At 43.1% G+C, this 27,986-nt stretch overlaps 1 protein-coding gene across 1 annotated transcript in view; it reads left to right on the top strand.

The window, feature by feature from the left end:
- SATB2 (SATB homeobox 2) overlaps positions 1 to 27,641 on the top strand; it is a gene marked incomplete at its 3' end in the record, with an annotated part of 74,468 nt that extends 46,827 nt beyond the window's left edge. The window contains exons 5-7 of the mRNA XM_009698721.1: positions 8,542 to 9,014; positions 22,572 to 22,784; positions 27,486 to 27,641. Coding sequence (XP_009697023.1) covers positions 8,542 to 9,014; positions 22,572 to 22,784; positions 27,486 to 27,641 — 842 coding nt within the window. The remainder of the gene's footprint in view (positions 1 to 8,541; positions 9,015 to 22,571; positions 22,785 to 27,485) is intronic.
- Positions 27,642 to 27,986: the final 345 nt, after the last annotated feature.

Genomic DNA, 27,986 nt, shown 5'->3' with positions numbered 1-27,986 from the left:
CTTTCCATTCTCCTTGGGATACACATATATATTTGAAGGAGTACTTATATTAACACAATTCTAATGGAAAATGTACAGTAGTTGGGAAACAAAAAGCTTACAGTTCTTCATGAACTTTCTCTTCCCCTCATAGATGCCTGCAATCATTTGGGGTGGTAATTAAGCTATATAGTTTGTATTGTAATTTTGTTCAGAATATGCACTGTAAATGGATTTAATATTACTATGTGAAGTCTTTTTTAACTCTTTTTATTCACTTCTTAATTTTTCTTCATTTTGAGGGATGCAAGGCATTTTAGTACACAATTGAGCATACATGATGGGATTTAAATGTGTTTAAACCTACATGAATGAAGAATCAGAGTTCCCCCTTTTTCATAAAGGTTCCATATTAATTGATGACAACTATACGGCAATGGCTTAGTCCAGTGGTTCTCAAACCATCTTTCTCCTGCCCAGTCCCGTGGGGATGCTCTTCTCAATCTGAGAAACGCTTGTCTGGTTTCTCTAGATGCTGAACTTGCTGAAGCTGGGAGAAGGTATTCAATGTTGTTGAAATTCAGGATCTGAATATCTGTTTAAAAGGCTTGCATTGATTCTTAGTTTGATTAACAAATAGATACACAAATAAAAATAACACTTTGTAAGTAAGTATATACGTGTATATATATATATGTATGTATGGACAGAAGTATTGCAGAACTTTGCCATGCAACTCAGATTGTTGTCAAGAGATCAAAATTGTACCAGTTACCTATTCATTGCCCAGTGTTTTGGGTTTGTAGCACTTCAAATATTTTTTAGCTCTATTTCTTAAAAGATATTTTCACTTCCAAGTGTCATGCGTTCTATTTTTATCAGAAGGACTATCACTGTATCAGAATTCTTTCACAACTGAAACTCTTGACTAGTGTGAATTTTTTCTTTTTGCCTGATGACACAACTTAGCTCGGTGGGAGGAAGTTAGGAAGGCAGAAGGGAGAAATAAATACATTGTGAACTTAAAAATAAAAAGACATATTTTCTTTGTCTGTGTATTAAGAACATTTCATCTTTGCTCCTGCCATCAGTGGCTGTCAAAATGTAGCTTTCTGTGGATGTGAGTTTTGAGACTGTGACTGTCTCAAAGTTTTTGTGGAATGATGAGGCTTCCCAGTTTAAAGGAGGAGGGCTCAGTTATTTCTATTCAACAGATCAGGAATGTAAGAAAAAGCTTTCATAGCTTCCTTAAATTGAATATCTGCTTTGGCGGCTCTTTGATTTTTCCAGTATTACTGATTTGTTGTTTGTGTGCTGTTTTATTCTTGAAAGTGTATTTGGTTACTTCCCATAACGGATAGACAGAGCAATCTGTTTTTCTTATAATGCATTCTAGAGGCTGTTGTTGGTTGAGAGAGGGTAGAAACAGGATTCAGAAGGGCTCCCAGATTTCTAATTTCCAGCCTGAAGGAACCTAGGATTGCTACACGGTGATAATGCCAGTGTGAGTCTGGGGAAAATTGTCATTATGTGCTTTGAGGAACAGTTTTTTAATTATTCCTCTGAAGCAGATGTTGTAGAAGCCTCATGAAAAGGCACACAAGATCTTTCCCAAGCAGTGGTTTTGGCTTTTAAAAATATTCTATTTATTGATACGTGTGTGTGCATATCTCTTTATGTAAACAGAGGGGTTTATGTGTATGTATGTATATATATGCATATATAGATCTTGACCTTTTGCCTTTTTAACTAACAGATTGAGGCAGAAATGTTAAGTTTTTTAAGAAGAGATCTTTTCATGTCTTGTTTGCATATTAGTCGTGGCTCTGGCACTAAACCAGTTAGGGTCATTCAGGTCAGCTGTGTGGCTGTTGACTTTACTGTAATTTTTCCTTTGCTTACTTTTACACTCCTGACTGTGTATTTATTTCACTAAAAATAGGACTTCCCTCACTTTCTTAAGGAAAAAGGAAAGAAAATAACATCATTTGCAGGCAAACTTTTCAGCACCTAGATGACATACATGACCCGAAGATCATCTCTGACTCAGAGACATCATTTTAGTCTGTGGCCTCCTGTGCTATTTTATGAGGAGAGTAGTTCATCGATTTGCACTGATCATGAAGAAAAAGTGGCATGACTCTTTAAATACAAGTTTAAAGTTGTCAAGATTCAGCAAGAGTTACAGACCCCTTGACTGCTGTTTTCCACACCGACATTAGCATTTTGTATTTCAGCCTTGTCCCTGATGTTAAGTGCCAGTTTGGGGGATTTGTGCGTGTGTATTGTTAAGAAACAATTTACCCACTGCAGTGCATTCCAGGGGCTTTAAGAGTTGTGGCCCTCTTGGCTCATCCTCTCTGTAAAGGGAATTAAAACACACCCTTTGTTTTTGTTTTTTTTTTACTTAAGCTTAACTTTTCTATAAAAGTAAATACATATATGAATTTCAGCTTTGCAGAATGTCTTTCATGTCTTCTGGCTGTTTTGGAGCAGTGGCTCTCGCTCTTAAAACATACATGCATATGTATCTCCTGAAGGGATTGCACGATTGACTGGGTATTCTAGGAGGTTTACGCTTCCCTCTTGAGATGCCCATGGAAGGTTAGTACTTAAATAGCAGGACAGACTTCTGTCACAGTAGTTTGACAGGAAGGGAGATATTTTTGTATCAGATGAGAACATCAGTCCATCTGAACCAGTACTCTCTGTGTTTCTGTCAGACAGTTCTGTGCGATGTTTGCCCTGCTGCTGCTTTTCCATTTCACCTGACCGATATTCATGCATTAGATCAAGTGGTCACTAAAGCACCTTCAACGCAATGCTTTTCTCTGCCAGATGGATCTGGCATGTCCTGTCTACAAATGATGTTAACGTGATTATAAAGAATTGAGCTCATACTTCCATGTGCCTTCTTGAACCTGTACAGTAACCCCAAAATAATGTAAAAACAAGATCATGGGTTAAATTCTTCTCTTCTGACAAGCATCTTTGGAAGCAATGCAGCGCAGGGACAGCCCGTGGGAAGAATATGACTTACTATGTCTAAGCAGAACTGACATAAGAATGTTAGCGTCTCTGTGTCCCAAGGGGTGACTTGGATCTAGTCTTCAGGACAAGGGAAGGAGAAGGTTAGCTGCACAGAGAGAGTCAGCAATGTTAGTACACTCTGTTCAGTTCACCTGAAACTGATGCTGATCAAAGGCCCACTTTTAATGATGGTTCTTCTAAATACAAAAATAGTGATTTGTGCTTTGGTGGGAACTGAACGATTTGCAACACAACGAAGAACAGACAATGCCCTTTCCTGTCTGTTTCCCATTAGGCGTGGATAAAGGCCTTTGCTACCCACAGCCAGCGGCCACACAATTTCTGTATGTGCTCTATAGCTATTTTGAGGTTATTTGCTATCCTGCAGGAGTAGAGGAAGGGAAAAATTTTAAAAGTTACAACTTCTTACCAAGACTGCCTCTCCAGTCAACCTGTTTTTTCTCCAGTTCTGACTGCAGGAACAAATGGCCCAGGCAGAGATCAGACAGTGAATGAAGTCAGTAAATGACTTTGGGTAAATATGAAGATTAGATGTTGAATGAAAATGAGACTCCTCAGACCAGCCTTTTTCACTGAAGTGGTTAAGTGGGCTGTGATTAGAAGAAATAAGTAATTATCCTAATTATAGATGAAAAGATACAGAATTACCACTTTAAAAGCACCTCCTGTGCTCTGGAGTGATTCTGTTATTTGCAAAGCGGTAGTTCATAATTATGTAGCATAAGCAAGAGGGCACCCTCTCAGTGTAGTGCAGCTTGGGTCTCTCCGAGGCGGAGGGTGGTACTGTGCCGGAGAGCGCTTCGTCCCCCGACTGTGGCTCCAAAGTTCAGGTCTTGCTCCAGTGAGTAGGGTGGTGCTAAGCCAGGAGAAATTGTGGGAACCTTTCTATCTCAAGCTTAGTGCAGGGCATACCAGAGTTCACAGAGCTCTCCCTGCTTGGCTGTGACTACCACTGGTAATGGCTTTTATGATCACCAGGTTCTAAATAACAAATAAAATGAAGAAGCAAACTCTGAAGCACTGGAGAACAGCCCTGGGTGGTGACATCCTGTCACAACTGAAGCATGGCAATTCTGCTGGCTAGTAACTTATTACAAAATGTTTCTTTACCAGCGTCTTGCTGCTCTGGGGCAAAGTGCCCGTATGCCTGTGGGACTGAAAAGTTCAGGACTCGCTGGGTTATGGGTGCTGGCGGGTCCTCTGTGTCCCACTGCAGTGCGGTGCTGGGAGACATGTTATGCTCTTGCTCTCACTGCCACATCCGCTATTGTGCGTAAGAATTTGGTTTCCAGTGCGGTCAGTCAATTCAGTGCCGCTCATAAGCCCTAAATGCCCCACAGGCTGTTTGTCAGGATGTTCCTATTAACAACTCGGTGAAAATAAAGGGTGAGGGGAAGGGAAGGTGGAGAAATAAATCTTATTTTAAATCTTTTGAGCTAGTTTTATTTCAAATGGAAAGTTGTGTGCAGACCGCCCCAAGCTATTGTGCTGGGGACTGTGTCAGCTGCTTGACTGTGCAAGGAAGATTTGGGTAGAGGTTAAGAGCATCACACAGGGGAAGGGTACACTGAGTTCCTTTTGTGCTGTATCCAGGAAGTTTCTGACTCAGGATGGAGTTGAAATACATTGACACACGTGGTAATCATTATAAGAAGAGAAAGGAACATTGAAATATGACAATTTGCTGCTCCCATTCTGGGGATTATGTTGGTTTCTGACTGTCTTGTAGAGGTAGTGACATGTTGTTGGGGGGTATAGGAAAATTAAGGGCAGATGCTATCCTGGAGTGCTCTGAGAGCTGCTTGCTGAGCTTAGCACAGTACCTGTTGTCCAGATGCCTTGCGTCTGCCACCTAGTATATGGCTTCAGAAGGGTGGGTAGCTCTGAAATATGACAGCACCGTTGTACTTGGTTTAAAAGAGCTCTTCAAGCAAGGAGCTGCAGAATCATATACCAGGCAGTGCAATGCAGGGAGAAAAGGGAAACACTGCCATGTCTTTTGCTGTGGTCACACCACAGATGGAGGTGGGTAACAGCCTCCTGAACTAACTTTTGTTTAACTAGCAGAGGCATCATTAGCAGAGGAAGTTTATCAGCAGTACTTGAATGTAGACAGCACACATCCATGGAGCCCCTTCCTTCGCAGCTTAAGGTCCTGCTGCTCTGTCTTCACTGGGTTGTATTCCAATATATTCAAGTACCAGCCAGTTTGTACAGGACTACAAGAGCTGTAAATGTATTCCCAGTTTGAGAGCAATAGCAATGAAGGGAAGGATAAGGGAAAGACTGTAAATGGGGTAGGAACATGGAAAATGGAGGATGCAAATGGAAAATCCCTGTCTCGGGAAGATCCGAGGCAGAACATTGGTGTCACTGCAGCTTTGTGGCTCCTGTATCCCGTTTTTCTCAGAGCATTGCCGGCGAGCTGGCCTGTCTCCCAGGGCAGTGACAGTCTCCATCTTGGAGGTGTCTCAGGCTTGCTCCTGTCCAGCCCCGCCGAGCCCTACCAATCCATAGTTACCAAAGAGCAACAGGGAATCTGATATGGGCAATGTGTTGGAGAAGGAAAGAGTCTTGAGGAATTGAGTAATGCACATTTTTTCCATCCAGCATAGCTGTTAATGGTAACCTTTTATTATTGAAGTGGTTGAAGTGACTAGAATCTGGTTTGTTTATTGGAAGTATATGTATGGCTGTATAGTCTAATGTGATCGAAAAAGGAAACTGATAATAAGGGAAAAATACACCTATGGAAGCAAGTCAGGTGATGTCTCTGTGTAATTGTAATTCCAAGTAGCACTGCAGAGATTAACAGCCTGGCAGCCTTTTCATCTTAAACTTTATTTTTATAGGGGTTTATAACTTGGCGCTGAAGTCAGGAGTGGGTGGAAACTTGGCAAATGTGGTTCAGCCCAGAAAGTGAATGTTATTTATATTTATTTCTCACCAAGTTTTCAAAAACACTTGGTTACTGTTTTTGTGTTCTAACAAGTAGTAATTTGTTGGTTTCAGTGACTTACTCTGTGTGTGCTTCTTAAACTACAAAATAGTTCAGAACTTATTTCAGCTCTTCTGAAACTCCTAGTGGAAGGACTGGATTTCTAGGGGTGTAAATGAAGACTGAAAGTAGTTCTTACTGTAGTTTCTTGTAGCAGGATGTTCCAAGTATTTCATGTACACTGAGCAACATCTTTATTCTATTTACATCAGATTAATTCCTGATTGCCAAGTAGCTACTGCACCTTTGCAATAATTACATTTGGTTTTGTTGGCAAGTGTGTGTGTTTAATGGCATTACTCAGGTGCAGGCTTACTGCAGAGGGGCTGAGGCGGCAATGGTTGGTATGGCCCCGTGAGTTCTGAATCGCCCGTGTCGCAGAAGGTGGTCTGGGGCTGTGACGAAGCAGCCCCTCTTCCCCACTCCTCTGCCCACACATGACATCTCTATATTGATGCCAGGTCCATCCTTGGTAGTAACACTGCTTGTATTTCATACTTCACATTGATTTCATCTCTGTTCCTAAAGCCAGAGACAAGCGGTATAGAGCTTTCTGTGCCTGATTTTCAGGGAGGCCTACTGTCGTCATGAGAGGCAGCATTTCAATAGGGATTTTCAGTATTTTCAGCAAACTGAAATACTGCATTATGTGTCTCTGGCAGCCTGTGAGTAACGTAACAAAATGGTCATTTACTGACTACAGTGTTTGTGTATTGCACGTATTGCATTGCATTTCATAGTTGAAATATACTGCACAAATAAGCACTTATTTAGAAAATAGGTTGGGTTGAAACATTGGCTTTTGTGGGAAAACAGAATTAATAATTTCCTTAGAAATGCTTAATTTTTATTTTAAAAGTTTTTTTTAAAGCAATTATTTTATAGAAGGTTAAAGACGTTGTGGATTTTTCCTTTAAAAGAATGGGAAGAGTGAGTTAAAATTTCTTACAAGAAAATCCTGGATAATTCACCTAGTTGTAAAATTCAGTACTAGTGATGTTCCGGAATGACAGCTCTTAAGATAGTAAGTGTGTGTGTTTGTGTGTGTTCAGGGCATGACTCCCCCCCAGTGAGAATTCAGCCCTCTGTGTCTGAGATTAACTCTGGAAGGTGAAAAGAGCTGTCTTTGTATTTAGAAGGAAACAGAGAAAGTCATCAGTAAACTGTCATCCTGAGTATTAGTTGTGTAAAGCTTCAAAGCTTTCTATAGATTAAGTTTTTAAAAAGAGTTCAAAGCCTTGTACAGTTGTTAATCATTACACATGTTATAACAGTATTATGGCATTTATGAAAAAAATCCTATCTTGTTACTTGCTGAGAGCAATACAGGGATGAGGTAGTAGTTTTCTAGTTGTATGATGTGCATCCCCGAACACTATTATATCAGATCAATATATAAATGAGTACCCAATTGCATGTAGTGAGGCTCATGGAATCTGCAACCTACTGTAAAATGACTTCTGATTACTTAAAATTGTCTAAGTAATAGTTATATTTATGTAATTTTTAAACTTCATTTCCTATTTCAAATACTTCTTTTAGAGGAAATTTAGTTTTGTAATATGTGCATTTAGTTTTGCAGTTACATGAGAAGATACTGCAATATTGCTGACATAAGATAGTTAAAAGGGACAATATGTATCAGTATATAAAATTACAATATATGCATTTTGTGTGTAGTGTTTCATTTTTTGTAGCATGATGTCACTTGGGGATCATGGGTCTTTGTTGTGCTAAACAAAGGTTTTTTCAAGAGAAGGAAACCGCTTACTTTAAAATGGGCATTCATGCAGAGATGCTTTAAGGTTTCTGGACAGACTCATAGCGATAAGGCTTTGGATATAGGAACCATTGCTTTAAAATGTTCTCATGTGTGAATTGCATGGGCTTGTAGCGTGCTTTCACACGAGTGACATGATTCTGCTGTAGTGCACCTGGGTGACTTGAGGTTACCAGATAACTTTATACACACTCAATGCAAGGTAGAGTTTATGTTGGAAATTATAATAGTTGCTGAGTTTGTAACGAGAAGCTGTTCCGTGAGCTGCACAGGGAATGGTCTGGTTTCCACTGGGTTTGTGTGAGTGGATACTAATTTGGGTTTCTTTGCTTCACCTAGATGTCAGTGATTCTGAAACATTGACCCCTTTTAAAAGTTACTCAGTTTACTGTGACAGATTCAAAAGTCAGTGGCAGTGTAAGTGGAAATGTCCAAGCTCATTTCTTTAGGAAATGAGGCTGGAGAGGATACCAACTACTGGTTTGATGAGGAGGCTTCCTGAGCAGTGGGTGATGCCTGAGAAGTCGAAATGAATGTTAATTATTGTTGTTGCTTTTACTTTGTGCTGCTTTTGCTTATGTTTCTGTGAAGCTTTTATGCTGCACTATGAAGTGTAGATTTGCAAACTGAAATAGGTGCTGTTGTGTACGGTCACCTGCAGTAACTCTTATCCTAACAGTCCTCTTGTAAGTCAAACTGAAATGACAGCAAACTAAGTTTTCGCTTTTAACAGTGGAAAGAGTGGAAAGAGAAAACCTTTCAGACTATTGTGTTCTTGGTCAACGTCCCATGCATTTACCAAATATCAACCAGCTGGCAACCTTGGGAAAAACTAGCGAACAGTCTCCTCATGGCCAAATTCACCACAGTACTCCAATCCGAAACCAAGTGCCAACGATGCAGACAATGATAAACCCTGGGCTCCTGTCTCCTCAGCTCAGTCCGCAACTGGTGAGGCAGCAGATAGCAATGGCCCATCTGATAAACCAACAGATTGCTGTCAGCCGGCTATTGGCTCACCAGCACCCACAAGCTATCAACCAGCAGTTCTTGAATCATCCACCCATCCCTAGAGCTGTCAAACCAGAGCCATCAAATTCATCGGTGGAAGTGTCTCCAGATATTTACCAGCAAGTCAGAGATGAGCTGAAGAGAGCCAGTGTGTCTCAAGCTGTCTTTGCAAGAGTAGCGTTCAACCGCACACAGGTATCAATTTCTGTTCTATAACCAAGAAGTGCTGAGGGTGCGAAGTCGTGGCTCTTGTGGGGCTGTACGGTTGTTGCAGATCAAGGCAGGAGGTGTGCCATAGAAACAGGTCAAACCACCCTCTGTTTTTTCCCCCCCAGTCTCCTTGTTGGGATTGAAGAAGGCTGTTTTGTCCTGGGACAGCTGTTCATTTGCCTTTGGTTACGCCTCTGCCATTACCTGAGCTTTGTTCTCTAGCAGTAATTCTGCTCATGTGCATTCTTCCATGAGTTCCTCTCTCTGGTTATAAACTTCCACATCTGTCCCTGCCTGATGGCCAGGAAGAGGTAACAAGAGACTGTGAGAGTCAGAGATGACTTGGGGCTTCTGTCACTTCCTCAGCTCCTTCCCGTGGTACAGCTGATGCCACAGCTAGTGCCAGAGGCTACTGCCACAAGAAATATGTAAGGCAAGTAAGGCATAGGGCTACAGACTGACTGCTGGCAAAGATGTCTGCTGTTTGCAGCAGATCATGTTTGCTTTCATACATCTGAGACAGGTTTTCTCACTTGCCTAGTGAAATGCAGATGTTGAAATGGTTGCATGCTAGTGTCAGCTTAAGCCTAGCGCCTGGGGTACCTGGGGTGAATGTGTGTTCAGAAAGACAGGCCATTTATGTTTATCCTGCTGCCATTCAAGGCACACAAAGTCTGATCTCTCAGTTGTGTTACTCTGTAGCAAGTCCAAACAAATGGAAAGTGGCTTCATATTTAATATTGGTACAAATTTCTTTTGTGCAATTGGAGTTGTTCTTTGAGGAAAGCTTTACCAGCAAGAGAAAAAAAGGGAGGGTATATGTCTCCTGGCGGTCTGTCCCTTGCCCCTTACAGTGCCTTTGTCTGTACTCCTGGATTAATGATTTTCTTTGGCACTGCCATTTTGGAAATGCCATGTTATGAGGGAACTAATTAAAGTATGGAGCACATTTTTATTACTTCCCTTCTTCCATTAAATTCGTAAGATGGCTGCACTCAGAAAAAACATTCACTTCCAATCAACATGACTTTGAGTTCTGGGGTTAGCCTTGAGGATATCAAATGAAAAAACTGCATAGGAATGTATGAGTATTTCCTCTTTAAAATGCTGCTTTTAATTTGGAAAAGCTTTTCATCCCTCTGGGATCATAACCCGTAGTATATAAAGCCTGGTATAATCAAGGTAGATGGTATTGACAGAATGACATATTCTGAACTTGAGCGAGAGGTCAGCAGTAACGTTGCCAGTGAGGGTTTTGCCACTGTCACTGATCATGAAGCTCTGCTTTAGCCAGACTGGGAGAGCTGGGTTGGGTAATGCCCAAGTCTGCCATTAAACCAAAAGCTCCTTCCCCACCGAGAAAGCTGTCATGCAACTTGTGTGTTAAATCGACCGTTCTGCTGTAGTATTTAAAGGGAGGCAAGATTTTGATCCTGTGTGTCTAGGAAACCCCAAGCCTTGCATATTACTGACCAAACATTGTATATTGACTTTCCAGGACAGCAGGGCAAAGGCAAGTGTGTAAGAGAAACCACTGTGGGCTGCCTAGCAGTGGCACAGCATTGCATCTGCCTACGGTGTTTAATAGCAGCTATGGTAGAGATTGTGCCACACTCTTCATAGATAATCTGAAATCTGGACTAAATCAGCTGCAGTATGGTTCAGCCTTTTGGTCTTTTTTAACCTCCTGCAGTGTTCTAGCGTAAGTCTACTGGGTTTAGGACATTAAACAGGTCTTTGGGGGGAATGTGGTTTCTTCCCAACTTCAGTGGCTCCTGACAGTGTGACTGTGGGCCAGTCACACCTGACAGCATTTTCAAATACCCTGTCTGAGTTAGGACACCAGGTGTGTAACCGTTCAGACTGGGCTCACTCATCGGGAGCACAGTCCTGAGCGGCACTGAGTGGACGTGCCAAGGTAATGTCCTTTGAGAAAGGCTGCACCTGGAAAGGGGATGTGATGCTCTGTCCTCCAACCAGTTTACATTTGAGTTCGCTATACAAAATGGTGTCTGTAATTCAGGGTGCTAGTATCACTGGTTTTGTCAGTCCTCCTGCTGACATTTATCTTAGGGTGCACTAACTTCTCTAGCTTTTCTTTAAAAAATATCTTCCCTGATTTTGATTGCTTCATTACAAGAAATCAGACACATAATTTTATATAAAAGGAAAGAAATGACCTACTTCTTAGCCCTCCATCATAAGTAATACGATGTACTACACAGTCCATGACATCAATTCCAGAACAGATAAGTCTTAAACATCCATAAAAGATTTACTCATCTCACAGCTGTATTTCATTAGTCTACAGGGCCTTAATATAGAAGACCTGTGGATCTTACATACAGTGCATCATGTCCCTAGGAGCCATCACTGTAGCAAAAGAGTGAGTGTAGGTACATATTTACGCTTCCCTGTCCTCAGCTTTTAATTCCAACTCAAATACAAGCTCCTCTCGTGTCAGAGACTGTTCAAGGTATTAAGAAGAGGTGCTTAGACAGTCAGCCTTGCCCTGCACAGTGGAAGGTGTGGGATGTTCCCACACACCCATGGTGGAGAAGCAAACTCTGTAAAAGGTACTTGAAGTGGAAGTTCAAGTCTACTCTCACCTCCTTGCATTCCCCCTGCTCCCTCTGAGGATCCTCTTCTCAGGAGGTGCAAGGGGGTGTGCGTTTCTCTCTGGAAATGTTTGGGTTGGTTGCAGTTCACAGGAAGCGCCAACCTTAGAAACTGGAGGTCTGTTGTTTCTCACGATGGTACCAAATAATAGATGCTGTATGCCAGCCAGCTAATAATTGTATTAATCACTGCATTATGGGCCACTGCTTAATCTTTCTTCATGGTAGCTCTGTGGTGCGCATTAGCCTATAATTAAGTAGAGCTTCATGAAATATGTACTGTGAGGCTTGTTTAATAGATAAACTATTCTCTAATTTATTTTAAAGTCCAATGACCTACATACTCAATGCTGAAAACTCCCTCTTACTAACATTATTTCTCCCCTGAGACCTTCCATCTGAGCAAATCTGTTAAATGAAGTAGAGGAAGCTTTGATCCAAACTAGGCTAAATCCAATGGAACAAATGGCTGACACATGTATGTATGCATATGTGTGTGGGAAGGGGGACGTGAGCAGAGTCGGAAGAAGGAGAGGTACAATTGTATGGTTTGTGAAACATCCAAATCTTCCTCTTAAAGTTGGAAATACATAGCTTAAGACAAGTATTTGCTTATATGTGTGGCCATGTTGTCTGGACACATGAGAACAAAGCACTTCAGGCTCTGTGACAAATCCTGTGCATCTGCTGGGGCAGAGCGCTTCTGCTGAGGTCCCACTCTGAGATGGGGACTGAACATCAGATGGCTTCGTACCTGCTGTGCGCACCGGAGAGCTGCACGGGGTGTTTGACTAGGAGCTGACCCAGGCTGTGTTAGCCGCGAGAGGTTTTCTCTGAAACAGAAGATTCCAAAGTGAATGTTTTCAGATTTATTTGAAACTGGGTATGAAGAACCCTCAAAGTGTGTGTGTGACTGATTTTTAGTAAATGCCTTGGGCTAACCTCTGCCCCTTCTTTTTATTTTATATTTAGTCGATGTCACAATTTCAATTCACCCTACTGTGGAACCTAAATGCCTGTTTATTCAACAAACAGGATAGGTAGAAGAGAGTTCTTAGACCCACAGAGACAATATAGTTACTGGAGGTGGTTTTAATGACACTATTTCCAATGAGTAGGAAATTCCCACATAACTTTCAAAACATTTAAAATGGTGGTGCACGCTACCGTGTTTGTCTAAGCTGATGTTGCCTGCAACCTGCTCAGCAATGATAAGAATGGTGTATGTTGGAAAGACACCCTCTTAGACTCTATATAGCCTTCCTTTCTCTTGCAGAAGCCGGCAGCACTGCCGTTTTTAACTCCAGGTATGGTCCTCTCTTGTGGACTGCAGTGAGTCACTATTCAAACTTATCAAGAAGGTGATGTAGCCCAAGGAGTGGAGCTGGGGCTGTTCTGCTGTGTTCTAGGAGCCCCGTTGGGATGAGTACGATGCAGGCAGAGATGACAACACACAAGAGATGTTTATATTCTGGCCCTATGCTTAGCTGGCCACCATTTCCCCTCCCTCCAAGACAACCAAGGGGCCCACTGGCTCATACAGGCAAGAGTGCATTAAGGGAGTGGAGAAAGCTTGCCATGACTTAGGCAGTTAGCGGCATTGCTGGGGCAAGAGGTTCAGTTTCTTGCTTGTGTCATTGCGTAGTTTGTACCCAAGTTCTTCATGGCCAAGATCCTTGGCCTTGGCTCCCTTTCGCAGCTCTGCTGGCCTGTGATGACCCATAAGTTGGAAACTTGCAGGCTCCTTGATTTGAATGTGTTGTTTACTGAAATAGTTTGTTCCCTTTGTTCGTACTGCTGCTATGAACTAATGGCTTGCTAATGGAAAGCTAGGCATCCTTGTCTGGGTCTTAAAAACCGTGCAAGAGTGTGAGTGGGTTTGAATGGAATGCAGAGCTGTATGAGGCCCATCAAACACTTGAGAGTTACATGGTCGTACCTGATATCTTTATTTTTAAATGGAAGGCATCTTCATCAAGCATGTTGACATGCAGCCAAACTGTAAGATGAAGTTGCTATTAAAACAGTCATTAGTGAAAGCTTTGCTTTCTGTAAGACTTGTATAAAACCACTCAGTCTTGAGAAAAAAACAAAAGTCTGATTAATACTGCAAATCCACAGGAGAAGCGCAACTGTCAGAGGCAGAGCAGATGCACCTTGCACTTGGACTTGCCCTGTGCACATTTTTAAAAACAGTCAAAACTTTGAGAAGGCTAGAGTGAAGGAAGTGCCGGCAAGATATCAGCTGCAGAGGCTGAGAAGGTTTTCATATGCAGCAGGAGCAGCTGTCCCTCACTGGTCTCAAGGAGTGCAGTAAAATCAAAGGGGCTGTCAGTGCAGGCTGGAGTTCTCCTGAAATGCTTACCGGGCTGAAGCATGCATCGTCCTTAAACCAGGATAGCTTCTAGGGGACTAGTAGCCTCTAAAAGCATGAGCACCCTTCAGGTTGGCCAGCTGAGCTACTGTGAAGTGGGAGGCAGGATGAGGGGACAGCTGGCCACAGCTGTTACCAAGGCTAAGGACTTCTGCCTGGAGAACACCCACATGGATTTTGGCATCCTCAGAGTAGAGTCCTTGTGCCATCTCCCTCTTGCACTATAATGTCTCCTAATACAGCATTCGGATTGCAACCAAAAGGTTGTAATAACCAAAGCTTGCTTATCGCAGGTTGTAATGTATTGAGAAATGAGCAGGTGGTTATGGTTACAGAAGAAAGAGGACTATTTTAAAGGAAATGCATGAAAGTGCTCTCTCAGATTTACCTTGCCCTTCTCTGGAAAGTCTTTTAGCAAATCTGGAGGTGCTGAAGTGATCTGTGCCCTTCAAAATCCTAGCTGGAAAATAGGTCATTTGAATCCTGCTTTGCCTAAGGAAAGCAAACGTACTCTCCTTCCTCTCCCCGCTTGTTCAGCATCCCTCTTTGCTGCAGGCTCCTGGAGTTGCAGTCAGGACGGTTGGTCAAGCTGTGTGTTGAGAGTCCAGACAGTCTAAATCACTGGGTCAGCGAACTGCTGCACTCCTCCTCGGGAGTGCCCAGTGGACTGCAAAGCCTATAGACTAAATGAGTGTTTCTGTTTATATCTTTCTTTTTTTTAAGCATCTTTTTTTTTTTTTGCCAATGTTTTGACATAATAGCCAAAACTAGTAAAATGTTTGGGCGAGTGGCCAGTGCTTGTTTTACTGAACAACCTCAGAAACTGAAATATCCATGAACCTGAGGCTTTTTGAATGAAACAGTTGTGGTGCCAGATACAAAGAGAGCTGGGTACAAACACCAGGCATGTTGAGGCTGCTTGTAACTCTCCTCCCAACGAGCACTGCTCCCTCCCTCCTGCCTCCAGTAGCTCCGGGTGGGAGCCTTGGCTTTCCAGCCTGCAGACGGGAAGGCTGCACTTACCCAGCTCGGCTCTGGCCCAGTTAACTCCTGCCTAACCGTGCCCCTTTGGATTAAAGGAACTAACGGCACAGGGAGGAGGAAACTCTGCCAGCCTTGGATGTAGTGAAATTTATGATGAAATAAACTAAACTGATCCACCTTGTTGGAGGGATTCAGTCACACCTTGGCTGCAGGAGTGGGTTAAGACCTAGGGAAACGCAGGATCGATGCTGGATGGTCCTCTAGCCTCTGGTGGGACTGTGGGCAAGTCCAGGCTCCTGCAATGAGGAATGGGGAAATAATGCTTCTGCAGCATGCAAAGGTGTCGTCGGCCGGTTGTAGAGGGACTGGGGGCTCTGAGAGCCAAAGTGTGGTTGGTGAGGAAGCTCCAAAGAAAGGCTTTGGAGGCAGGCAAAGAGGGAGGTGGGTGGTGACTCCTCATTTATGTCTAATTCTGCTTACTTTGGCAAAATTCCCCCAAACTGAAGTGGGATCACAAAAGGGTCCTCTAAGAGGCTTTTAGATTAGAAATAAGGTTTGTTGCAATAACTAACTCTTCCACCTCTACTTACTTGTGAGCCAAATCCTGGACAGAATTCATTTTGCAAATAATTTTTCCTTTAACTTAAGTGAGAGGAAGACAAGCAGCTTTACTTCTCTGCCTGGTATCTAGTGAGACAGTCATGCTGCATTCATCGCTATGGTGTCTGCCCCATTGTGCACAGACTTTCAATTAGCAAGGGTTCTGGTTTTGGTTTTGGAGGAGGGATTTTTTTGTTGTTTTTTTCCCCTCCCTAGAAAACTCTCTCTTATTGCATGAAACCCTTTCATGCTGCCTGCTTGTTTTATTCTTGTGTATAATGTGGCACAAGCAGCGTTCTGTTGTACTCACGGGAAAGAAGGCAGTCTGTAAGGGAAGTGCTTAATTTAATAAATTGCAGATTTTTGGTACATGGGATATTTGTTCCAACAGTGGGTTTTGCATTGCCCAAAATTTCAGTTTCAATTAACTTAATTGTATTCAATAGGCTGAATGAAAAGATCTTAAGTAGCATGTGAGTCAGGCTTTCAGAATGTGTGCTTGTAGGAGGCGGCTGCTGCCTGCTCAGCTGATGCACAGGAGCCCTGAGCCTTGGAAGCAAATGCACAGATATACAGTGTGCACGAGCTCTGCGTCTTGCTCATTTTCCAGCATATTTCAGTATAAAAGTTTGACATGCATGTCATATAACTGGTGGCACTTTGTGCCTGCAGGTGGTCGGTCTTTCTCTGCCTCCTTTTCCTCATGCGTCCACATTCAGCTCCACACGCACATCCTATCTTCCCTCATAAAAAGAGATACTATAATAAAAAAGAGGCTTTATTAAACTAATGCAATAAAGGCATTTTCTTTGAGGATTTAAACACTTCATTTTTAATAATAAAAATCAAATTGTCATTGTTGCACCCTGTATAAGTTTTATTCAAATCAGCCTCTAAATGCTTTGTGCCTAAGCAGCTCTCTCCTGAGATGTATGTATTTTAGCATTAGTTAAATGAGTTTAAGAACGAGGCTCATACTCTGGCTGTAGGCAGTCAATCTAGAGATCAGGAGATTTCTTTTAAATGAGGGACTGATGTGATGCATTCAGCTATGCTGAAGGGTACTGTGAGACAGCTGGTCTCCCATTCACACTGATGGAAAACCAGTCAAAGTCCTTTGAGTTCTGAAGTTCCTATGAACTGACACAAACGTGGCACCATGCATTTTGCCCGTTGAGACAGAAGAGTTGGTCAGGGAATAGGTTGCAAACACGGTTTTGCCCAATGGAGACTGTGACAGGATGGATATAAAGGTGCTTGGTTTGGCTAACCACGCAAAAAATTTCCATTGATTATCTAAGGCAATTTTGCTCATCAAAGTTGGACTGGACACGCTGCCAGGATAAGCATTTGTAAGAGACTTCCAGTACTTCTGCTTCATATCCTAACTGGAATTAGGAGAAGATGCAAGGGAGTGGAAACAAAGCAGTGAGCGTTTGAACATGAACTTGAGTCCTATGAAGCCTACAAGTACTGCATATAGAAATTCTTGTTGAGTGCTTTATACTTAGAGACAAAGAGAAGTATTTTTAGAATTGTTGAATGCATCTCATTCAGCCCAGAAGACAATATTGAAGGTAGGATCTGGATTAAATACAGGGAGGCAAAGAGATGTCATGGTAAAAGCCTGCCCTGATGTGAGAAAACACAGCAGGTGGAGACACTTTATTTCCTTGGAGGGTTATGAGAAGTTAGTGCTTCTGCTGCAGAGCTCCCTGGGCTGACCTGGCTCTTCTAGCTTTCAATTGCAAGTAGCGGACAATTTTAAATATAAATGGTCATTTTAGCCTGGCAAAATCAAATTTGTCATTGTATGCTGAAGGTACGATTTCAGTGTAGTTCATTAGGAATGAGTAGCTAACCAGGGGTTCCCTGAGTGCTGCCTTCCATGCTGGAAATAGGCCTTGCGTGCTGAACTGGGATGCTGAGAGGGGACAGGTTTACGTCACTGATCTTTAAGATTCAGCTGTTGAATTTGAATAAATCCCTACATTTTCTGATCCCGACCAGAGTGGCATCTGTACCTGACGGGAAGCAGAATAGCTTTTCTATTGAGACTGTCCGTTACAAGTACTAGGCTTAAAGTACTTGGAGCTTTAAGTACTACAGGAGCAATATTTTTCTAGTATTTCGGCATTTTCTCTGTTGCTTTTGGCAATAGCTGAAGTATGGAGAGGCACAAATAAACCAAAAGTATGAAAAAAGTGTTTATGCTTTTTTAGTCCTTCATATATATAATCTCCTTATACAGAACATAAAAACTGAGGTTTAGCACATTAGTTGGGTTTATTTAAGTTTTTGCCTTGGCCAGCGTTTCGATTGTCCAAAGCCTGTTTTGAACCTTTTTAACCGTAGTGCCTGCCCTCACAGACACATGGCTTAGGTCTGTACGACGGGGGAGCACAGCTCCCATCCAGGTCCTTGGACCTGATGCGTGTGAGGTCCTGGCCAGCGTTTGTGAGTCTCCTGCTGCCTGATGGCCCTCATCCTCCTCTGTCCCCAGGACATCGGTGTCTGGGCTGCACTCCAGCATGACCTCCTCACTCCCATCCAGATTGCTTTGAAAAGCTCTGCTTGCAAAACTGTCCTGTGTTCGGTCACTGGTAGTGCAGTCTGCTGTCCCACCGAGATCTCGTTTACACCCTTTCCAGGCCTGAGCCAAAGCCCCTTGGGAGGAAGGCAGAAAGGCTTCGCTCGCCTTCTGTGGGCTCTGGTCAAACTTTTGTGTTGGTCTCAAAGGCTGGTCAGTTGGTCCTTTGGCTGTAGGAGTTGGTTTGAATAACATTCGCTCTACATTGTACTGCATCGTCTTTCAGAAGTTGCTTAAAAAGAGATTTCTTGCCCATGAGGTTTCGGTTGTTTGTCCTCAAAATCCTGTACTTAATAAAAATAAAAGAAACGAATTCACAAACAAGGTTTCATAGAATAAGTGCAAAGCAGACCGCCATGACAGTGACTTTACTGGCTTGAAGGACTACATTTCAGCTAGCTTGAAAAAACACTGTCAAAATTACTCCTGCCTTAAATAGATCCAATGACATCTTTATTTTGATTGGACAGACGCTCCTTTCTCCACCATTGGTATTATTTTTTTAACGTCAATTTTGGATCCAGTGTGTAATTTTAAAAATAGTGCAATTTCCAAAGGTAAACCAAACTCTGCCTGCGCAGAGTCCTTGTCTCGAGGTAAGCATACACCTGGTTTGCGAGCATGGCCTGTGTGACCATGAAACTTTTCATCAATTGCCTCTTTAGCAGCTGGTTTAAAAATGATGCAAAGGAGTGGAAAAACAAAGATAGTATCGAACTTCGTGTTCTAAAATGTATCCTGAGAGCTGTGGTGTTCGGTATAGAAGATCTGTTTGGCTTTGAGACTTTCTAGTCCCTGAAGATCATCTTTTAGGTTTGCAGAGTTGGTTACTCCACAAACTGCCAATTTTTTTAATTTTTTTTTTTTAAAAAATACGTAAGCCAGAATGAGCTAACTTAGCCAATGGAATTTTATAACAAATGTACGAATGCTGTGGGTTTCTCTCCCTCACCCCCTCCAGCAGAAACATAATTTGCAGAAATGAAAACAGTCCCTGGCTGGCTTTAGGGTTTTCTCAAAAATAGAAACAGTAGGGTTTGTCTGGCTGGGCCAGTTTCCTCACCACACACCTGGTGTATATCACTTTAAAAAATACATTATGCCTCATTAAATTACAATTAAATGAAATCATGATCATTTGTTTTTCTGGAAGGAAGATGTTTTGCATATTGAAAGCCTAATTTGTTGCAGGTGACAAAAAGGCTGAACAGATTATTTAATATCACTTTATTTTTTATAACGTTGCTCACTGGTTAGTTTGCGTATATTTCAGTAGCTCAGAATTATATTACTGTAAATGTTAATGCTCTCAAGATACTTTATTTTATTGTCCTACCCTATCACTCAGCTATCTAGCCACTGTTGTTTACCAGCACTGTTTACCTTCAGTTGCAGGAGGACATGAGATTCTTCCCTCTGAGTCAGTTTTCTTATGATCTGTCCTGCTGTTTACATAGTTCCTAAGCTGCCAAAGCACTTGGAGGAGCTGCAGAAAAAACCTGTTTGCAACCAGGTTTTCTACCTGCGGGCCTGGAGCGGGCCATGGGGGAGCAGAGCTCGGCCCCTGCCAGGGGCTGTCTGTGCCGCGGGGCTGGGGGAAGGAGCTAGCCCCTCTGCCTGAAGCGGGTGCCTGCATTAGGCTCCCGGTGGCTGTACAGCCTGGTGATTGAGCAGCAATGCAAAATACTGCTATGTCCCTGTAGCGGAGAAGAGACCCTTGTAGAAGGAAGAAGTGCAGGCAGGGGTTCAAAACCACTGAATCTACCTCATGATAAGCTCTTTCTGGTGATGAATCAGAGCTTCCAAGCACAAGAGTTGGCATCTCAGTGCCATGACCAAGCCACTTGTACTTGTGAGCCTCTGATTTACGTAGGGAGTCAATAACTGCACTGAAAAGCAATTGCTGGCATGCTTTCACATATGTTTCTGCTCTCCATTTTTGAAATTGGACCATAAATTTAGCCATGCTAAGATGGGAGGGGAAAAAAGCTATCTTAGAGTCAGCTCCAGTAGCTTTCAGGTACCTTTCTTTCAATCTAAACTCATTAATTTTTTAAGTTGGTCTTGTCTTTTAAAAAAAAAAAAAGTTATGTATCCTTTAAAAGACCCAGGAAATGAAGATTTTAGAGAATCTATGGAACTGATATTTCATTTATTTACTGCGTTGGGAGAATTTTCCACTGACTTTAAGAGGGACTTGCTGTATTGATCTTGGAATCGTTCAAGTCATGGCTTCAAGCTTCTGTACTGTCCTTTTTTGGTTAAACTCCCTCAGCCTGTGAGCCTGGCAAACTTTGGAAAGCTTTTCAAGATGTCCCTAGCTTCTGTGAGAGGTGGTAAACCCTTAGGAAGAAGCCAAGTATGAGCATGCAGTTGTGTTGAAGTCACGGAGAATACCAGAGGCCAGCCCAGCACTGTACATTCTTCAGACTTTTGCCCAGTGTAGACCTTTCTCACCAGTTGGTTTCTCTCTCCAGTCCCATTTCTGACTGGAGGGTCCCACCATGGCTCCATTCCCAGATCCAGTCCTTCTGGTAACTACTCTGATAATTGCAGGAAAAGGTAATTGGGAATCTCTTAGCTTCATTATGTAGATGGGGAGCTGAAAAGATGGAGCTGTGTGCAGCCTACCTTCAGGTTGTGTGTGGAGCTTGTTTTGAGCACTTCTGGCATAAACACTGCTGAAGTAGAGCATTCATGTATGTGTTTTAATGTAGGTGTTTAATAGCAGATAGCAGGGAAATGCAGATACAGCTACATCATTTGCTGGTCTGTTGATTTTGTCAGGAAGTCTGGTAAATAAGATCAATATATACGAAAAATGTTGGCGTTTGGTTAATTGGCCAACTGTAGGGGCAGTATTTTAGCAAGGCTTTTTTGGAGGAGACTCTCTGATATGGAAGAAAATCAACTAAGACTAAATATTACAGGGTTTTGACTACTTCGTTTTGTAGTAACATTTTTCTCACAAGAAAAGAGTAAGCCTTGACTATACTCGTGAGGCAGCTTGCCTCAGTCGTGGCTATAAAGTAACTGCAAAATGCTCATGTCAACAGCGACAGCTAAATCGTGTTTGGGGCACTGCGGCATCCCTTTGCGCGTGGTGGGTGAGCGCTGCTCCACTCGCAGCAAGAGGTCGAGGTGAGCCCTCCGAGCTCCGACTGGGATTTCACACGGCTTCTGTGGATGGCGTTCCTGGGAGCAGCGGTACAGAGAGAGCCTCTGGGTCGCGGCAGGCGGGAAGCGGGAAGGGTATCGGACTGCTTAGGGAAATGTATTGGCAGAATAGCCTTTTAAAATAACGAGCCTCCGACCGCCATTTCTTATGCTGTGTTATAAATAGTCTTGATGGGCAGAAATGATCCCTCTCTGGTTCTTTGCACACCAGTACACCGAAACATCTATAGTTCAGGAAATTGGTGTTACTGGCTTTTGGAGTGAAATACCCATTTGTGAAGTATCGGGTGTGAATGGGTGCCTGGGGGAAACTGGTGGCACACGCTGTGTCCCGGTAGTTTCTGTAGGCCCTGATCCAGGCTTGTGTGTTGTGCCTTTAACTTCTAGATCATTTGTGGAACTGTTCAGTGCATACAGATATGCATAAATTTAATCCTGTCATTAGTTTTAAGTTTCTTTTAATGACATTTTTGTCTCTCCAATTATTTTTTTTTTTCCTTTTCTTTGGAAGGAAGGTGCTGGTTACCTTCTGGAATAATGACTTTTGTAAAAACTAGATGAATACAGTGTTCATTCATGGTTGCAATGTGAAGCCTGTGGTATTTTAAAATGAGGCATGAAAGAATTCCCTAGCTTGAGGGATTTAACCCATATTTTATTATTGCTTTATTATTGCTCCGTTTTTCTGCTCTCAGAAATGACTGTCCAAACCAAAATGAATGGACTGTAACATCAAAAACCAGCCAAACGTTTTTCTTTATAAACCTCCTGCACTGTTTAAATGTCGAAACTAAATTTACCAACCTTGGCAGATTTGTCAAAGATGAACAAGATTGCCAAGTGTTCCCAGCTTTAAGTAAAATGAGAGAGAGAGAGAGAGCTCTAACAGCTCCTAAAATATTTGCAGCAAGCACCTGGTGGTAACTGCAATTTCTTCTACCCGATGCACCTACCTTCCTATCTAGTATCTCCATACTCAGAAGCTTATTACAGTGCCAGAATAGGACAGTCCCAAAATAAATCCCAACCCCCAGAAGACAAACATTTTCCTACAAAATATCCCCTCTGGGAGAGCCCATGAGATTCTGATGTAGTTTCTCAGTATTGCAACCCAGCTCGTTACACTAAACAAATCAAACAAAAAACCCCAAAAAACACATGACTGGGCTTTTCTTTTTTTTTTTTCTTTTTTGAACCAGGGCTTGTTGTCAGAGATCCTGCGTAAAGAAGAAGACCCTAGGACAGCTTCCCAGTCCCTCCTGGTAAACTTAAGGGCAATGCAGAATTTCCTGAACTTGCCTGACTCAGAGCGGGATCGTATCTATCAGGACGAGAGAGAGAGAAGTATGAACCCCAACGTGAGCATGGTGTCTTCAGCTGCCAGCAGCCCAAGCTCCTCCAGAACCCCCCAGGTAAGATACAATCCCTTGTTACCTGTTTGTTGTGTGGATTAGTTCAGGGAAGGAGTTCCTCTCCGCCGTTCCCCTGTCTGTTGCTCCCCTCGCCCAGATTAAGTTGTGGAAATCCTCTTGTAAGGTTTTGGACAGGCTGTTAAGAGACCGTTAGTGGATTTCAGCAAGACGTTGTGATCATGATTCTGGCTTTAATCGATGTCATAAATAGTATGTAGCATTAGTGCCTGAAAGAGTGCGTGTGGGCATTACATACAGGCTGTTGATACGTGTCCGCTAAATGACTATTATAGAATACACATAACTTTTTATCAGTGCACATTACATTCTGCAGAACACAGAGGAAATTTCTGGGCTTGTGGAGAGGTTCGGATATGTTGCAATAAAAAGTGTGTAGTGAACAGAGATTGACAGTGAATTAGATAGACATTGCTAGAAATCAGTGCGCTCCACCATGTTCTGCATAGTCAATCACAATCCTTGAGTTAGAGGTTTACACGAGTAATTATTTGAAGTACAGAAAGCAGAGATGGGCAGGGTGCTGGGAAGGAGGATGATGCTTTACAGCTCCCAACCAGCTGTCATCTCATGGACTTAACTGCACATGTTCATGAACATGCTGTTGCCACCCACTTCCCTGGGTAGGTTGTTCCTTTGCACTAAGAAAGAGCACCCACATACTACACTGTAAGTCATCCCCCGCTTTTACCTGGCTGCTTGCAGTCCCAGACATACGCTCTGAAAAGGCGAGGATGCTTGCACAAAGGTGATGATTAACTCCTGTCATGATATTTGCCTAACTTGAGTTTGAAATTTCTAACTGTGCAGACATGAGAGGTCAGTTCTAGCACTTCTCTTGGTCTTTAGTAAATGGGCCTGTATAACCCTCCTTTGTCCGTGCTTTCACAGTAATGTAGTCGGCAAAGTCTTGGGCTGTGTTAGCTGTACTTATAACAGTATTACTGAGCACTTCTCATATTGATTTCTGTGGCCACAACTGCTAAAAATAAGTAAGCGCTGGGGGGGTGTGCATGTGTGTAGTTTTCCATGCAAACGGATCATCCTTAAGGAAAGTATGTTGATTTTGTAGAAACTGTTGAGCTTATTCAGTTTAACCCTGGCATTTGGGTATGCTTCACCACAATACATGACATAAAGAACTGTTTTCACTGAAAGTAAGCATGTCCTGCCAACCCAAATTTGACACTGAATTTTTATTACATGGGAGAGTCATTGTATAACTCTTATCTTTTTTAGTTACCTTTCAGTGAAAATAAAATTATAAAGGGAACTATTTTAATGTTTAAGTCCTATATCCACTTTCTGCATTTATAGTTATTCATGAAATAATTAGCTCATTCCTACTTATATTTATTACAATAGATTTCGCAACTAAAATCGAGTAACAGAAGGAAATGGAGAGGTTAGATGCAATCCAGTGAGAATAAAAATTGGATCTGTTGCTCCATCTCATTCCTCTGTCAAAATATAATGTTTTTCCCATGTTTTAGCCACAGCTAGAACGTTATTTATGATAATGGAAATTTTGCCGGCCTTTTTAAGAGCTAAGTGTTGCTAGAAAACCATACTTTAGAAGTATAAAGCAGCCCATCCTTGCCTTATTTTGGCTTGAAGAATCCAGTAGAATATTGTGAGGTTTTTAATCAGCAAAAGCAACACACAAAGGTTTGTGTACTCAGTGCTCGCCTTGTGCCCGCTGGATAACATTTCCCCAGCCCTCGGAGGGCCAGCACCAGTCAGCACAGGTGCTGTTTTGACAACTTGGACACCTCTGCAAATGAGGCTGCTTCCCAACTCCCAGGCAGGCAGCACGGCTACTGTGCTTCCCCATATGCCCAGTATTAGTTCTGACGAGACAAATGCCATCCTCATGTGCAGCACAGCGATTCCCAGCAGCATCACCTCCCCAAGCAGGTATGTTACCTACCCCGGAGCGGGGTGCTCTGGGGCAGCAGGGGTAGGAACTGTACCGTCCTTTCAGGAATTGTGTTTGGGTGCCGGAGAAGTTGACGGAATGGCATTTGGAAACATGGTTTCCATAGATACCGATCTCCTGCGGCAGTACTTCTGGGGATGATGCTTGAGTGCGCTGGGTAGGAGGAGAGCACTGGCAGATACCTGTGGAAGTGCTGGTGCTGGGGCAGTCACGCAGGCAGAGTAACCCAGCTCAGCTCTCCCTAACTCTGAGCCAGCCCCAAGCCCCCTCCCAGGGTGCTCCTTCCTCAAGACCTGCCCCAAGGTGAGAAGGGCAAATTGATCCTGCAAATGGGCACGAGTGCTGCGGGGACAAGGCTCTGAGCTGTTAGGGGTTGTTGCATGCATGTGGAAGACCGACAGTAATGGCTGGTTTTCAGCCCTCTGGCACTGTGGTTGCAAACACTTCTTTTTCTTTTTTCCCCGCTGTTTTCAATGAGACATTTCGATAATAGCAAACTCCTTTTTAATATCAAGATCAGTTTTGAATCTAGGCCTCTGACACAAAATACTTTATTTTAGTGACTGTGATATTTTGGTTTGGTACTTGCCCTACCTCTTTCAGTGATTAAATAAAAAATGGCTCAGCTTTCAGGGTGTGCAGGGCAGGCTTTCTTCTGACATGTGGCTGTGGAGCTAGCAGTGTAGGAGACCCATGCAGAACGGAGCTGTATTTTAAATCTTCTTTTACATGCTAATTTTGTTCTCAGGATCTCAAGCCTCCGTAATAGCCTTTGAGGCCGTGATGACCTCGGCTGCTGGGCTAGCCAAAGGCTCCAGCGACTGGGAAGGCTTTTTTTATACCTGTAAAAGCATTTCAGGGCCTTTGGTAAAATTAGGCTCCATTAAATGAGTCCTGATGGACAATCCTCTCCCTTCCCATGATCTCTTTGTTGTTTTCTTATGCTTCCCACAATTGCCCTAACTCTCCTCTGTGAACACTGAATTTCAGAGCGTGGTGTCTGTTGGTCCAGCCATCGAGCTGTACCCCACGTGTTCCTGGCCTGTGGACGGCGGTGGGTTGAGCACCGGTCTCCCGGGGGGCACGGGCAACTCTAGTCTGCCCCACCTGCCGTCCAGCTGCCCCTGCCTGAATGCGGGGGGCTCGCCTTAGCAGCGGCAGGAAAATCTTAGGCCCTTTCGACGTGGGTCCTGCCTGCAACAGGCAGGCAACGGGCCCGGGGGAGTGCCTGCTGAGCGTGGAGGGTAGGAAAGGGAGAAGATACAGGTTAGTTAAAGCTTCATCTGGAAGCAGTAGGAGGAGTGATTAGTCTAGATTGTTGTCTTGATTGGATTTTGGCTCCATTATTAATGTGGCCTTTGGTACAAAAAAGACATTAGGGAGAGGAAGATTTGGAGGACAGCAAAAGAGAAGGAGAAGTTCAGAAGGTTTGGTTTTGCCTAGTTAACCTTCCCATTAACAAATAGGCATTTGGGCATGTCTGCCTAGTTAAAGATTAACATTAGATGTACTCTAGCAGTCTTCAACTCTGGCGCAAAACCAGAAACAAGCTGAAAAGTGTTATAACTGGGCCAAGTATCTGAATGTCACCAGGGTTTGTGGGAGGGTTGGATCTATCGGGAAGTGTGAGCTTTGCCACCTAGGTTGCTTTGTTTCCTAAAACCTTTACACCTCAAGAGAAAACAGAGATTTTATATCAGTAACCTACATGTTTCCCTTAAAAAGTGTAAGGGGTACTGTGATCAGCCCTGGTATCTCTTTTCTTTGAGCTCGGGAAAGCAAGTAAGTCTGTCTCTCCAAGGGGCTGCTGGTGCCAGGAGCACTCAGCGAGCGTTGCATCGCCCTCGCTCTCTCGCCTGTCCGTGCGTTCTGGGGACTGCCACGGCCAAGGGGCTTTAGAATAAAAATCTGGTAGCAGTCTGCTGAACTGTATTGATAGCAGCCTTGTAGGGGTAGTCCAGCGTGGGGAAAGTACTGGCAGCATCCGTTATTGTCCTTCATTTGTCACAGAAGCTGATGGGAAATCATTCAATTAAAAGGAGTGCAGTGGAATACACAAAATCTCAATATGAGTTTAGGAGAATGAGGGCAGCACATCAAAGGCATGCCAAAGCCCAGCTTTGTGAAATGATTTTTTTTTTTTTTTTTTTTTTTTCCATTTCCACTGATTTCCTAGGTGAAATTAGGTGACTGTCTGGCTAGCATAATGATGATAAGGCTGGGAAACCATACATACTCAAGTGACATACGTATAGTTTTAATAAAGGATGAGGGAGACTTGAGGGAGTGCATTAAATTGAGTAATAATTTATTATTTAGAGACCTCTACCCATTTACTCATTTTTTCTGGGAGAATTGGCTCTTCCTCCAAGGTGTACGCCACTTTTAGAGAGGGGGGAGAAGGCAGAGGCTGGTGCCCCTGCTGCCGTAGCTAGCTGGCAAGGCCAACTTCAGCGACTGCCAGTGGCCAAGTGCCCCGGCTACCTATCCTGTTGTCGAGCTGCTCAATAAACACGCTAGGAGAGGGAGAGGGGGAGAGTTGACAGGGCCTTGCATGTCCTATAGGAATGCACTGCAATTATTTCCAATCACAATTAACCTGATTAGAATAATGGACAGGAAGTGTCCCTCTGTAGCTAATGCAGTTTGGCATCAGCTGACTGAAATCCTTTGATAATTTCTGCACAGATGGCTGGGCTGAAAGCAGCACTTTTTTAATTATTATTTTCATGGTCTCTCGGTAGGCCAAAACCTCGACACCAACAACAGACCTCCCCATTAAGGCGGACGGCGCCAACGTCAACATCACAGCTGCCATTTATGACGAGATCCAACAGGAGATGAAAAGGGCCAAGGTATCTCAAGCGCTGTTTGCCAAAGTGGCTGCCAATAAAAGTCAGGTGAGTGGTAGAAGGGATTTCGTTATTGTGGGGCTTTTTGGGGTTTTGTTTTTAAAGCAAGCTCTGGGGTTGGAACTGGACCTATCTCCTCCTCCCACCAATAAAAATACATCTGTTCCTACAATAATAATAGTCTTCATCTCTGGGGAACCTGTCGTGTTTTGGGCTTTTGCTTGCTTAAGTGGTTTCCTTTTCCCTTTTAAAATAGGCTGAGGAAAGCATCAGCTCGCAGCCAAGCTTTTTGTCCCCTTTTGTACAAACACGTGTGTTTTTTCCCACTTGTGGTGTATAACTTACACCTCTGCTAGTGGGACAAGGACCTTTCAAAATGATGGTATCCTTCTC

This window comes from Cariama cristata, unplaced genomic scaffold, assembly GCF_000690535.1.
Source record: "Cariama cristata isolate BGI_N322 unplaced genomic scaffold, ASM69053v1 scaffold19954, whole genome shotgun sequence".
In the NCBI taxonomy this organism is placed as follows: domain Eukaryota; kingdom Metazoa; phylum Chordata; class Aves; order Cariamiformes; family Cariamidae; genus Cariama; species Cariama cristata.
This window is presented reverse-complemented; position numbering and strand designations above follow the sequence as displayed.